This window comes from Hemitrygon akajei, chromosome 12 (assembly GCF_048418815.1).
Source record: "Hemitrygon akajei chromosome 12, sHemAka1.3, whole genome shotgun sequence".
Lineage (NCBI taxonomy): Eukaryota > Metazoa > Chordata > Chondrichthyes > Myliobatiformes > Dasyatidae > Hemitrygon > Hemitrygon akajei.
The window spans coordinates 84,629,739-84,644,731 of record NC_133135.1 but is presented as its reverse complement, the minus strand read 5'-3'; the positions used below and the strand labels follow the sequence as shown (position 1 = coordinate 84,644,731).

Below are 14,993 nucleotides of genomic sequence, written 5' to 3'. Positions count from 1 at the left end.
ACAGTTGATATTTCAGGCCAGACCTTTCATCAGGACTGGAGAAAAAAAATACAAAGTCAGCACAAGAAGGTGGGGGAAGGGGAGGAAGAAATATAAGGTAGTATGTGATAGGTGAAACCAGAAGATAGGGAGGGGTGAAGTAAAGAGTGAGAAATTGAGTGGTGAAAGAGATAAAAGGTTAGAGAAGGGGGAATCTGATAGGAGAGGACAGAAGGCCATGGAAGAAAGGGAAGAGGGAGGAGTACCAGAGAGAGGTGATGGCTAGGTAAGGTGAAGAGGGAAAATTGGAATGGGGAAGGAGAGGGAGGGGATCATTACCAGAAGGTCAAGAATTCAATGTTCATGTCATCAGTTTCGAGCTACCCAGATGGAATATAAGGTGTTGCTCCTCCAAACTGAGTGTGGCCTCATTGCAGCAATAGAGGAAGCCATAGACTGACATATCAGAATGGGAATGGGAAGTCGGATTGAAATGGGTGGCCACCAGGAGATCCCACTTATACTGGATGAAGTGTAGGTGCTCAGTGAAGCGGTCTCCCAATCTACGTCAGATCTCACTGATATACAAGAGGCGTGACTGGGAGCAGCAGATGACCCCAACAGACTCACATATGAAGAGTTGCTCATGTGGAAGGACTGAATCATACTGAGGGAGGAGGTGTAGGGGCAGGTGTGGCACTCGTTCCACTTGCAAGGACCCCCTTTATTTCTTTCACCAATCGACTTCCCAGCTCATTACATCACCACCTCCCCCCCCCCCAGGTTTCACCAATCAACTAATAACTTATATTTCTTCCTCCTGCTCCTCACCTTCTTACCCTGTTTTCTCATCCTTTCTTCCAGTTCTGATGAAGGGTTTCGGCTGAAAACATTGACTGTTTACTCTTTTCCATAGATGCTACCTGGCCTGCAGAGTTCCTCCAGCAATTTGTGTATGTTGCTTGAAAATCAGCAGATTTTCTCATGTTTGTTCTTGATCTAATCCATTGGTTATGGCTTTGCTTAGCTCTGCCTCGCATGGTGTTTTTACTATTTAGCTCAGTTCCATCACTGGTTCTGCATTGTTAAGAATTTCCTTGCTTTATTCCAGACCATCTATTTTTATTTATTTATTATTATCATTCCAACCAGTGGTGCTGTGATGGGTAGGGATTCTATGGAATATTCTTATCACTGTCACTTTAATTATCAAACCATCCTTGTTTTGAGAGGAAGGAAGTGCTGGAGAAGCTCAGCAGTTCAGGCAGCATCTGCAGAGAGTACTTCAGGTGTTAACTGTGCATTTCCTGCTGTACTACTGATCACTTCAATGTCACCTTTTCAGAGTTTTAACAGGTGCTGTTTCTTCTAGAATTTCACATCCTTTGTCTTAGTGTTTTTGTATCATTTTTATTGATAGAATTTGTTGCTCATTTCTATCAATGACTGAGAATTTTTTCTGATTTTGTGTATTATTCCAATCAGTTTTATTACCATTGGGAAAGTTCCAATCAGTCTTCTACGTGGTGTTTCCCAGTATCATTCCTATTAACTGATCTATGATTGGTGAAGTTTCGATACAATATTCCAGTCACTGACATGGTGATTGATGGAGTTCTCTTGTATTATTTCCATCATTTGTACTACTTTGGGCAGAGCTGCTTTATTATTGTGTCTGATAGAATTTCCTCACTCTGTGCTTGACAATGATGCTGGAATGCATGGAATTTCCTTGCCCTATTCCTGTCAGTGTCATTGTGCTTGGTGGAACAATCTTGTGTCGGTGTCACAGAGACTGGTGGAATTCTTCTTATCACTTGTAACTAGACCAGTCAGTTGGCTCAAGTTGTGCAAACTTCCATATCTACGTAGTTATAAAGCGGTCTGCCCCACATGGCACTAATAGGCACATTTTTTTTCCAATAGAACCAACAGATCTCAGTGACCCCGGTCAGGAACAATTGCTTAACAGTGATGATCATTGATGTCGTTATCCAACCACCAATTCCTTGTATTATTCTTGTTGTCATTGTGAAAGTTGTTTTTATCAAAGTGAAGGGCAAAGTTGGAATTACAGGCCTTTCTCAGGTTGGAAAGATGTAGTGGAATGGCCTGGGTATATGATTTTGACACTCAGTTATTTACTATTTCAAAGTCAAAATAAAGTTTTTATCAAAATGCATAAATATTTCCATATTTTACCTTGAGAATTCATTTTAATGCAGGCATTTATAGGAGAATAACAAATTATTTAAGCAAAGATTGACAAACAACCAATGTGCAAAATAAATTAAACTGTGCAAATGAAAATTTAATTAATACTGAGAACATGAGTTTTACAGTCCTTTAAAGTTAATCTGTAGGTTGTGGAATCAGTTCAGAGTTGTGGTGAGTTAAGTTATCCACGCTGGTTCAGAAGCCTAATGGTTGTAGGATAATAACTGTTCCTGAACCTGGTGGTGTGGGACCCAAGGCTCCTATATGTCCTGCCCAATGGTAGCAGAGAGAAGAGAGCATGCCTTCGATGTTGGGGGCTCTTGATGATGGATGTGCCTTTCATGTGGCAGTGCATAGGTGCATTGAATATAAAATGTCTAAATATACCTATTACCCAAAAATAGGTGGAAGGGCACATTACTGTGAAGTTTTTCTGATTCTACTGCAGGATCTAGACAGATTGAGTAAGTGTGGAAAATTTTGGCAAATGAATTTTAATGCTAAGATGTGTGACATCATGTGTTTTGGTGAGAGGAATCAAGAAACAGACTGTTGTCTCAGTGGAGTGAGATTGCAAATGAGTGAAGCACAGAGGGATCGAAAGGTGTTCTAATGCACAAGTCACAAAATGTTACAGAGAGGTACATCAAATATTTAAGAAGGGGACAGTATTATTGGCATTTATTGCAAAGCAGCTGCAGTTTAGAAATGGAGAAGTTTTGTAACAATCCTGCAGAGTATTGGTGAGGCAATACCAGATTTGCTTGCATTATTTAAGAAATGCCTATGGTAGCACTGGAGACAATTCAAAGGGAATTCACCAGGTTAATTCCTGGTAATGAGAGAATTATACTTTCAAGAGATCCTAAGCAGCTTGGGTCTGTATTCCTTGTGGTTTAGAAAGATGACAAGTGGAATTATTTGCCGCAAGATCCTTGCATGATGTGACAAGGTAGATGTTGAGATATTTTCTCTAATGGGAGAGTCTGGAATGAGGGGACATAGATACATGATAAAGAGAACTGAAGCATAGAAATTTCATTTCCCAAAGGGTAGTGAATCTCAAGAATGTGCCCCAGAAAGTTGCAGAGGCTGGATCACAGGAACTTCTGAAATTGTTATTTATGAAAGATTGGGGAATTGAGGGCTCTCAGGAGAATCAGAATTGGATTTAATATCGCTGGCATGTATTGTGTAATGTGCTGTTTTGTGGCAGCAGTACAATGCGATACAAAATAATAAGAAAATTATAAATTTCAATAAGAAAAAATAATTAAAGTAAAAAGTCGTGCAAAATGAGAGCAAAACAGAAAAAAAACAGTGAGTAGTGTACATAGGTTCACTGTCCATTCAGCAATCTGATGGTAGAAGGGAAGAAACTGGTCCTAAAACATTGAGAAACAGCACTGAGGAGTCTTCAGGCTCCTGTATCTCTTACTTGATGGTGGCAATGGAAAGAGCGTATGTCCTGTGTGATGGGGTCCTTAGTGAATGATGCAGCCTTTTTGAGGCATCTCTTTTAAAGGTGTCCTCAATGCTGGGGAGGCTGGTGCCCATGGTAGAGCTGGGTGAGTTTACAGCATTTTGCAGTTTTTTTTCTGATCCTGTGCAGTGGTCTCTCCATACCACACGGTGATGCAACCAGTGAGAATGCTCCCCATGGAACACGTGTAGATATTTGTGGATGTCTTTGGTGACATACCAGTTCTCCTCAAACTCCTAATGAAATATAGCCACTGTTAAGCTTTCTTTGTAATTGCATCAATATGTTGGGCCCAGGGTAGATCTTCAGTGACGTTGATATCCAGGAACATGAAACTGCTCACCCTTTCCACTGCTGATCCTTCGATGTGGACTGCTGTGTGTTCCCTCAACTTCCCCTTCCTGAAGTCCACAATCAATTCAATACAAATGTTGAGTGCAAGGTTATGGTTGCAACACCACTCAACCAGCTGATTTACCTCACTCCTGTATGCCTCCTCGTCATCATGACTAGCAAATGAGGAGTTGAGATCTGGGTAGATCAGTTGTGATTGTATCAACTGGTAGGCCAGGCTCGAGGGGCCAAGTGGCCTACCTGCTCTTAGTTTTGTGTTCTTGTAGTTTTTTGCTGTATTTCCAATTGATTACAGTATATTGCCTAATAATAACTGTAAATTTCTTTGATGACTTTCAGTAGTATCACAGTGGCCAACTGATATTCCCTCTACTTCACCTTCTGCATTGACATGATTGCTCTAATTTCTTGTCATTAATCCCGTCTATATGATACTCCTCATTGCCAGTGCTAATTCTTCTGTTTGAGATGATTTCATTTAATGCTTCTTTGCTGTCGTAGTCAAACCAGAGATCAAGTGGCAGAAGTGGGTTTATTTATTGCAAAATTGAAAATGCATAAACAGTATAGAGGAAACAATTGAGATTAAAGAGATTAAAGTCAAACTGACAGGTTTAATCTAATAGTGAATGCTGAGTGTGTGAGTTTGTAAACTTTAGGTAAACTCTTCTAATGCATTTATTTCCAAATTTATTCTAAATTGAGGATTATCTGAATGATGTTGCATATTGCTGATGAATGTACTCGACACATTTTTCTGTACATTCATGTTTATTTATTTATTTATTGAGGTACAGCACAGAACAGTCCCTTCTACACTTCGAGCTGCACCACCCAGCAACCGCTGATTTAACCCTCGCCTACCCACAGTACAATTTACAATGATGAACTAACTTACTAATTGGTATGTCTTTGGACTGTGGGAGGAATCTGGAGCAGCTGGAGAAAGCCCGTGGAAGGACATACAGACTCCTTACAGATGATGTAGGAATTGAACTCCCAAATCTGACACACCGAGCTGTAATAGTGTTGCGGTAACCGCTACGCTACTAGGGCACCCTCATTACTCCAGCTGGACTTTTTTCCATTGTGCTGTATTTCCGAATTTTAACTACTTAAATTCCTACTTCATTGCTCATGGGCAAAAAGAACAGGACTATGAAGGTACAAGTACAGAAAAAGAAATGGTTACATTTAGGTCTTGGTCTCAACATTCTCCACTATAGAGATAAAATGTCAACCAATTTCCTGTAAAAAGGATTTACAAGTGGAGAGGAGGTCAATAACCTGGTAATTATACTTTTGCCACTGCTCTGTTTGAAATTTGGACTTCACTCTGGTGGGACTTTTTGTTTTCATTGGTTTTGATATGAATTTCTAAGTAAGAAAGCTTGGTTTAGCTGCTAACCATTTTTATGCCATGGCCAATACCATTAAGCAAAGGGTCTGTAAAGCCCAGGATGGGAAAGCCATGATTCAACATCTTATCCAATCGATTATGTTAAAGATAGTATGAATTTCATCTCAAATAGAATACAGGAAGCTCATCAAATATCAGGAAAACTGGTAAAAGAAAAGAATTGCCTAAATCTCAAAGTGTAGTGCAAAGCAGCAGGGAAGGCATTTTTCATCAATGTTGTATCATCCTGCTGATATCTAAGCTAAATCTTGCTCCACACAACCTCAAAATCATTGAAATTTACAAATGTCTCCACAGCATTTTCAGCATAAATCATCTAACAGAATATTGGACATGATTTCTGTCAGATTAACGACAAGTTCCTGATGCATTACCCTTATTGTAAGATACAAGCATTGTTGGTAAAGAGAAGTGGAGAGAGTGAGCAGTTTCAAGTTCCTGGGTGTCAAGATCTCTGAGGATCTAACCTGGTTCCAACATATCGATGTGGTTATATAGAAGGGAAGACAGCGGCTATACTTCATTAGAAGTTTGAAGAGATTTGGCATGTCAACAAATACATTCAAAAACATCTATAGTTGTACCATGGAGAGCATTCTGACAGGCTGCATCACTGTCTGGTATGGAGGGACTGCTGCACAGGACTGAAAGAAGCTGCAGAGGGTTGTAAATCTAGTTAGCTCCATCTTGGGCACTCGCCTACAATGTACACAGGACATCTTCAGGGAGCTGTGTTTCAGAAAGGCGGGGTCCATTATTAAGGACCTCCATCACCCAGGGCATGCCATTTTCTCACTGTTACCATCAGGTAGGAGGTACAGAAGCCTGAAGGTACTTCTCAGCCCAAATTCCCTAACTTCGTAGTTATACCTCTCAACCCAGTTCCATTCTCGTATAAGAATGACACATCTGTAACCTCAGAGAAAAAATCGTGGCCATATTTTCTTATCCTTCCTCATTTTCATTGATCTTGCTGCAGTCTTTGACAGATTTGACATCATAATCTAATGATTATCTCATCATCATCATCATAAACAGGTCGCCTATCCTTGCCTATCCAATCATAGCTAGAGAAACTTCAAGGACTCAAGAGGTACTGCAGATGCTGGAAATGTAGAGCGATGTGCATAATATGCTAGAGGAGTTCAGTAGGTTGGGCAGCATTCATGGATGAAAATAAACAGATGATGTTGCCTAACCAGCTGAGCTCCTCCAGCACATTGTGTGTATTGTGCTAGAGAAACTTCAATTGCTCTTCCTCCTTCTACATGATTAATTCTGAGAAGTTATTCCCATTCCTCATTTTCCTCATTAACTGTACACCTTTCCCCCCTGTTCCTGTCAGCTCCTGGCAAGCTCATCTTTAGGAAAGGAGTTGGCTTCGACAACAGGATGCATTTCCCATCTTCACCATCCCTGTGAATATTCCTATTGAGATTAGATCATTAGTAGCTTCACAACTGAGAAATTTTTGTTTAGAGACATGAAGCTAAGAAAGTGTTTAGATTAGATGATTGACATGAAAATGGTAGAATATATGCAGGGGATTAAATGGCCTGAGCAGCATTTCAGGAAGAAAGAAATTGTCAATGTTTCAAAATGAAACTCGGGTCTGACCATTCTTTTTCTCGTACAGGTGTTGATTGCGCTGTTGAGTTCCTCCAGCAGGTTGTGTGTCATTCCAGTTTATAGCATTTGCAGTCTCACGTGGTCAGATTAAATGGCTTATTGACTATATTTGTACATTATATGATATCAGCTCTCACTATCTTTCTTACAGTATAATGAATGTTGAATAATGGGCTGTTGATGGTGAAATAGGGAAAATGAAAAGGGATTATTGTACAATAAATGGATGATCGATGTTTAGTGTGGATTTGAACTGAAGGGGTGTTGCCTCTCTGTACAGCGGACAAAACAAGTGTGGATAATAATAATCCTCCAGGATCATAATGCCCTGTGCAGGGTTTTAAATAAATTATCAGTAGTTCATTTACTCTCACAATGCTGTTTGACCCACTGAGTTCTTCCAGCAGATGTTGTTCAATGCTAGTATAGGCATCCACTCTTTACAACGGCTTGGAATAACTTCTATTTGATTTAGCAATTAATCTCTAAATTAATTTGTTTAAAGAACAATGAGTGAGAGATGTGCATTAATCTTCGACAATCTGGAGACCTCACATATCATTAATTACTACTTAAATGCGGGAGAAACGGCAAATAAAACAAGCTCCTACAAAGAGCAATGAGATAGTGGCCTGATAATCTAACTTTAGTGACACTTTGGTTTTGCTTTCCTCTGTTATTTTAATGTCTTACCTGAAAGATAGTAGCTCCAAAGGTGTGACCATACTTTGCTCTCAAGTTTCATTCATGCCAGTGGAATTTACAACCTTCTGAAATGGAAGTGAGAGCCGTTTGAAAGAAGATTGATAATATAGTGCACAGCTTTTTTTGAGTACATCCACCAAAGACATGTCACTTTCCAAATAACTTAAGGGCCCTAGTTGAAAATAAGAAACTAACCGGTATAGAAGAATAAAAATATCTACAAGTACACAATCTCAAAGGCTGTGGTCTATGTTAATGAAGTCACAAAGTCTATCCTTTAGTGCTTTATTGGTGCAGCATGGTGATGCTGCTGGAAGTGCCATCGCCTCATGTCATGGGAGACCCAGGTTGAGTCCTGGCTGTGGAATCTGTACACCTCCCTTTGACTGCCTGAGTTTCCTCTTGGAGCATCAGTTTCCCAAAGACACACTGGTCAGTCGGTTAGTTGGACACTGAATATTACCCCTAGTTAGTAGGCAAGTTGGTAGAATCTGGGGATTTTATAACAAAATGGGGAGAATAAACCCCACTTGGGATTAATATAGAATTTTTGTAAAAGGATGGTTGATGGTCAGCAGGAACCTGATGGGCTGAAGTGCCTGTTTCCCTGCTGTTTCACTCACGCTCATTGTGACTTTGTTGTAAAAGGCTTGTTGCTGTCCTATACGTTCTGTGTAATTCCACATAGTGTTCAATACTATGTGTGGTAGTTTTATTGTCAAGAAGTTAACTTGGATTAGAATAGGCCAGGCAAGAACTTTCCACGTGCACTATAAGTAGTCTGGCAAGGAATTTATACCCTAGAGTGCATTGCAACATTAAAAACAATATAGTCCAAGTTACATTATGTAAAGTGCAACATTATTATCTATAACTGTAGTATAATCTGAAGTGTTCTACTCTGTACTACAGGAGCATATAAAGATGCAATTATTTTCAGTAACAATTTTTTATTTAATGTGTGCAAGGGTTAAATGATATACTGAATAGCATGGTGAAAGAGCTCAAGTGCGATAGAATTGAAGTGTATATGGGAACAGTAACTGCTAGCAAACGAAATAGTACATAATGTACCTGATATAACAGAAGTCATGCAGTTACCTCTTGTAGCTTTTTAGAACTCTTAGCAGACTCTATTTATACACTACCAGATCAGATGCAATGCTGCATGTATTGGTTTTTACATTTAAACTCAGATTTTATATGAAGAGGCTTATCCATCTCAAATAGCTCAGAGTAAATGTGTCAGTGTTTTAATTGAGTGCTGCACATGATTGGATATTGTCACATAGTTTGTGGCAATGGAGGTGTGTTGTTTCCATCAGCTGAACCAATCCATGAGAACCTGTTTCATTGAACTTGGGCAGTTTTATTTAAGCATTCAGAGAGAAATTCTGTAAGAATTAGTTTATTGCTTACATTTTCAGGATAATTTCAACACTTAAAATCTGCACTGTAGATACAGGAGAGGCCTGTTTATGGAAGGGCTTAAAGTATGGATCATAACCTCCTGTGGGTTCTTAAGAATTTCACAATGCTGCTGGGGGAGAAGATGAAGGAAGCAAAGCAGCCTATTTGGGATAATCTATACTTCTAACCAAAAGTATCTCAGTTTTTGGGAAGACAGGGTGGAGAAACCATACAGGCAATTGAGAACAGTTCTCTAGAAGCTCGTTTGCTTTAAGGATTAAGTGGGCTGCTGTTGGTAGCATAATGGACAAGTAAGTGATACTACTAGCTGGGGTGATGGTGGTCATGCAGTTGTATGACTGGGGTAGTGCAGGAAATAATTGGAGGGTTTTGCTGGTGGGAATTTTGATCTTGGGGTAGTCATTGTAATCTTGTGGCTAATTGCTGTTCAGACTCTCCTTGTTATGGCTTGCAAATCCAAAAACCCTACTCTTGGTCACAAGCAGATTGGTAATATATTTATGATTATGCGGCCTCTCTGTGGATGTCTGCAAGATTTCATTGAACTCTGTGTAACTCTGTCATAATTTAATGTGGTATTAATATCCTATCCTTATGGGAGACCTGAAAATGATATTTGTTAAGATGGAAGCATGATTTATGCAAGGACTACAGTCATATAAAACAGTTGATATTGTAGTGGGACATGGCCAAAGAGTTGGACCTAAAATTAATCCAAGAAGTTAACTTGGATTAAAATAGGCCAAGCACAAAGTTTCCACAAATGAACTGAAAGTAGTCCACAAAGAAATTTATACTTCAGAGTGTATTTTAATATTAAAGGGAATTTTCCAAACCGGTTCAGTGTCATTCTTGAACTGTCCATGTCACAAATGTATTTTGTTTATGGAAGGACAATGACCTTCTAACATAGGAGTTCCCAACTGGGGGTCCACAGACCCCTCGGTTAATAGTGGGGGTCCATGGAATAAACAAGCTGGAGAAACCCTGCTCTAACATGTCTCCTATGGTATGTGAAGTGATGCTGCAGCAAATAAGTTTTTCATTACACCTGTGCATACAGGTGCTTGTGCAGGTGACAATAAACTTGACTTTGACTTTGAATTGCTATACCTCCAGAGGTCCTGAACGGAATGCAGACTGCTTTTCCTGCACTTGTTCTGCTCCAGTAGTTGAGGAAATGAGCACAACAATTAATTCACAATGGTGGCAAATGGTGTGGTATTCTCAAACAAATTCAGCAAGAAGAAAATTCCTCTTGAATAAATAACTCAATATTTTAGATTCTAAAGTACCAGAAAAATTGATGCTTGAAGAAAAAAAATTCTCAAACCTAAGGAATGCCTCTGACACAGGGGTTCCCAACCTGGGGTCCAAAGACCACTCAGTTAATGGTAGGGGTCTATGGCATAAAAAAGGTTGGGAATCCTTGCTCTAAACAACACAGGGATTAATAGTTTCTAGTACATGATAAACTGGACGGTTTTAAAATAGGCAGACCTGCCTTTCCTAGAATCATAGTGTGGCACAGAAATGGTCCCTTTGACCTATTATGCCCAACGCATCCATGCTGACCTTTGTGCCTGTCTACACTAATTCCATTTATTCTGATTTGGATTGTATCCTTCTCTACCTTGTCTATTTAAGTATCTATCTCAATGCCTTTGGTTAACTTCAACATCAGATATACCTTGTTTATTTCTTGCCCTGTAGATTATTCCTCCCATTATCAATAAGAAATGTGTGTGTTTCCAGAGTATGTTTCAGTACTTATTTTGCTTTTGCTTGCAAGATGTTCCATGTGAGACTATTCTTGTGCTCTCCTCTTTCTTTGTGGCTGACTTCGCTACTTGAACGCTATTAGCAAGTGGTTCTATCATCGTGTTACATCAAAAGGAAGATGCTTTTGTCCTGTGCAGCTCCTGCAGATACTAAATCATCACAAAGTTATTATCTGCGGCTTATCCACGAGCAATTCCGCAGAGACTCGATTTTGAATCCTTGCACAGTATATCTTGATAACAAGCCCCTGGATTTTTGAAATCTAAGGAAATAATGTGCATTGATTTAGTTTGAAGCCTATTGATGAAAATAGTTTTAAAATATATGTCTCCCCTGGGAATTATTGCACTCAGTCCATTACCTATAAGTGGTAATACAGCATCTTGTCCAACTTCAGCAATGATGAATATATCACCAAATGAAACTCATTTATCATTTATCCTTCCAACAGAAGAGAAAGCTTGCAGTGTCCTCTACCCCACCAACTCTATGGCTTACCATGTCTCCAGACATGTAGGTCAGTTTGCACCATTTTAATTTATTGTAAGCGTGTAATGAATCTAAACATACTCCCATTAGATTTATTTTAAACAAGTCATGTTCATCTCTCCTTTATATCTGTACCTTTGCCTTATATCACCCCAGTGTCAAAAATGAGAATAAGTGAGTATCAACCATTTCATTTAAAGTCACCATCCATTGACAATGCATTGCATTGGTTACAGTAGCAACTCAAGCTACCCAACCCACCTGCTTCTACACATTTAACCTGTATGTATGATTACCAAATCTCCATATCACATTGACGCTGTAGTGTGGGCATCACAGTGTTGTTAAGATGTGAATGTAGGCAGTTTGCCCCTAAGAATCCAGTTAGAGAGAGCCTGCTTGCTCCATTCCACCTCCTCCCAACTCATCCCACAGCCCTGCTTATCTTTCCTCAAATGCCCACTGACGTCTGTTTGAAAGTCCTGATTGACTTTGTATCTGCATTAAGAAGAATTTTGTATCATATTTTCCTCAATGGTCTTTGTCCACCATTTTGTCCTCTCTGGCTCTTCCTGCACACCGTTTATCGAAGGTTTTCATGATTTTCTCCATACCTCTCAAATCTTCTCCCAAACTTCTTTGTTCCATGGGAAACATTCCCAGGTTCTTCAGACTGACTTCTTAGCCAAAATCCTTCTTCTATGAACGTCCTACTGGAGCTTTCACATTCTTCAACAATGAGCTGATATCATTGTTTGATATAGGTTCAATGTTGCTTCCCTGTTTGAGTGTCTCTGCATAAGAAGAGAGCTGAGTCCCTGAAATGTTGCTAAACATTTTCTCAACAAATCCAGCCACATTTAAGTACTTATGCATTATGCACCCAGATTCCCTTCATCCCACCTTATGCATTGGACAGATGCAAACTGTTGCTAAAGTCCCTCATCATTGGACCCATTGCAATAATTACTTTGTTGCATCTTCTCTAAGACTTTCACATTCTTCCAAAAAGAATTCATCATCATTTATTGAACTTCACCTGCCACTCGCCTGCCCAATTTGTCAATTTATGTCCTCTTGTAGTCAATTACTCTGTGCATTGTTTGCTATTCCTCCTATTGAAGCTTTTGAAATTTTATTTTGCACTCCATATCTAATGTATACCTAAAATGGCCTCAGTATTAATTTGAAAGGAAAGCCCTTGCTCACTATTCTAGAGGAAATATGTTATTAGTGTTATTAGTGGTTCTGCCCTCTAAAATACATTTGAAAATTTGTACTTGTAAAAATTCACAACGTAAGGAGTACTTTTGCATTTTGCAGATACATGGAAAAAATTCAAATAGAATTATAAAATTTACCAGTTAGTTATTTAATGTTGTTTGTGGGGACGGATATCAGGCAGGATGCAAAGGGACATGGTCTACTTCCTTTGAACAGAGTTTTGGTTGCAGTAATGGTGGGAGCTTTGATAAACTGCCTCAAGCTAAAAGACGGCAGCAGCTGTTGTATAGCACCTATTAGTATGGTACTAAATGCAAAAGTAATCTAGAGTGTTTTAAATTATGAAACCCACACTGAGAATATTTATGGAATGCCTCATTAAAGGCAGATTGTTAATGTAAGTAATTTTGCTTCTGGCTGTGATTCAAGTTCTTTTCTGCTGTCCTGCATAGACTGAGTGATAGAAAACTCTGCATATTGTATCTCTGCATCCCCTTAGCATTAATGATGAACATTTCAGTATCAGAATTGGAATCAGGTTTAATATCGCCGGCATATGTCATGAAATTTGTTGTCTTTGTGGCAGCAGTACATTGCAATACAAAATAGAGGACACAAACTGTGAATTACAGTAAGAATATAAAAATTCCCTCTGGGTTCTTGGCCTGAAACGTCGACTGTTCATCTATTTCCACAGATGCTGCCTGACCTGCTGTGTTTCTCCAGTCTTTTGTGTGTGTTACATTGGAAACGGCCTCTTTTCTTGAAATAGTACCATGTTCTGAAACTCTGGATGCCTCGCTTTCACATTTCATCCGATCGACAGAGAAGTGCTTCCTCAATAGTGACCTGAAGAGTCAGCTTAAAGTTCTGCCCTCAGATCTCTGGACTGAGAGCTGAATTGTGCTGGGTGCAGGAAGTAGCTGGACTTAATGAATAACTTGTGGCCATTGTTAAGCTGTGCTGGTGTAGGGCATGTGTCAATCTGATTGACCAACTTGAGTATCACAGGCAGCGGTATACTTTTATACATTGGATTAGGTACCATTCCGAGGCTTATTCCAGTTGTATCCATTCCTGCCTTTTCCTGATTTCCACATGATAAATTTTTATTATAGCAATAAACCCTCCACCTTCTTCCAAGTACAGAACCATTTGCAATCCTAACACTATTTTGACCTCCCAAAACATATAGTTTAATTTCATATACTTAGTGCCTGGCATAGGTAAAAACATGTTTTTAGATTTGGGGTACTTGAGTAAATAGCTAACCTTTGTCTGATCTTTGTTTTTCTAGGCCTTCAAGCTATTTTGCCAGAACACCTGCGGGAACGGTTTGTTGAGGCAGCTCTGAGCTACATTGCCTGTAACTCCGAGGGCAGCTTCATCTGTAAGGACCATGACTGCTGGTGTCAGTGTACAGCCAAATATCCAGAATGCAACTGCCCTTTTCTCGACATCAAAGCCATGGAGGACAATCTGCTATGGATAACAGACAGCTGGACCAACCACAACAAAGAATTTGAGGTGTCGGGTGAGCAATCTCATTTCTATGTCTTTATACTCCTCCCCCGGGTTTATTTTGGAAACATACTGATTTCTTTGTTGGGCAGGAGGGGAAGGACAAAGATTGGGCTTTGAGGTGAAGACAATTGAAATCAGATTTAACATAGACCTGTTTTCTCTTTGAAAAGCACAATACTGCAGATGGTGGAAATCTGAAATAAACACTGAAAAAAAAGTTGTTGATACCTAGCAGATCAGACAGCAATTGTGGAGAGAGGAAATTATATTTTTTTCAGGTCATTCATTCTGTGTCTCTTCACAGATGCTACCTTATCTCCTGTGGATCACCAGTATTTTCTCTTCTTTTGTCTCTTTATTTTTTCCTCTTTCTTTGGAGGGTTGCTACTGTAGGTTATTTCCAATACATTTCAACAGAAGGCTTCAACTTGGAAATTTCCGAAGTGGTGCTGGACTGGGAGAAGGTGGACAGCTTGTCATATGGGAATGCATGAACAAACGCGTCTCCATCACTGTAGTTGCATAATGTCTCTGCATCTCCTCCAGATAACCTTTGACCTGGTATTGATTAAAGTATGACTGGTTGATTCATCAGTTCCAGGAGATTATGAGTCAAAGCTGGAAAGTTTATATATCCCCATTCACCAGTGAAATTTATGATTCACAGTTTACTTTTTAATTCTCATTGGTTTAGTCAGAGTAGTTTGCTCTTCAAAAATACAATGCACATTTTTGTTTTATCTTCGATGATCAGTA

At 39.4% G+C, this 14,993-nt stretch overlaps 1 protein-coding gene across 8 annotated transcripts in view; it reads left to right on the top strand.

Annotated features, from left to right (window-relative positions):
• LOC140737271 (BMP/retinoic acid-inducible neural-specific protein 3-like) overlaps positions 1-14,993 on the top strand; it is a 218,345-nt gene that overhangs the window by 156,666 nt on the left and 46,686 nt on the right. For all 8 annotated transcript variants that reach the window (XM_073063622.1, XM_073063621.1, XM_073063620.1 and 5 more), the window contains one exon: positions 14,011-14,247. In XM_073063622.1, coding sequence (XP_072919723.1) covers positions 14,011-14,247 — 237 coding nt within the window. The remainder of the gene's footprint in view (positions 1-14,010; positions 14,248-14,993) is intronic.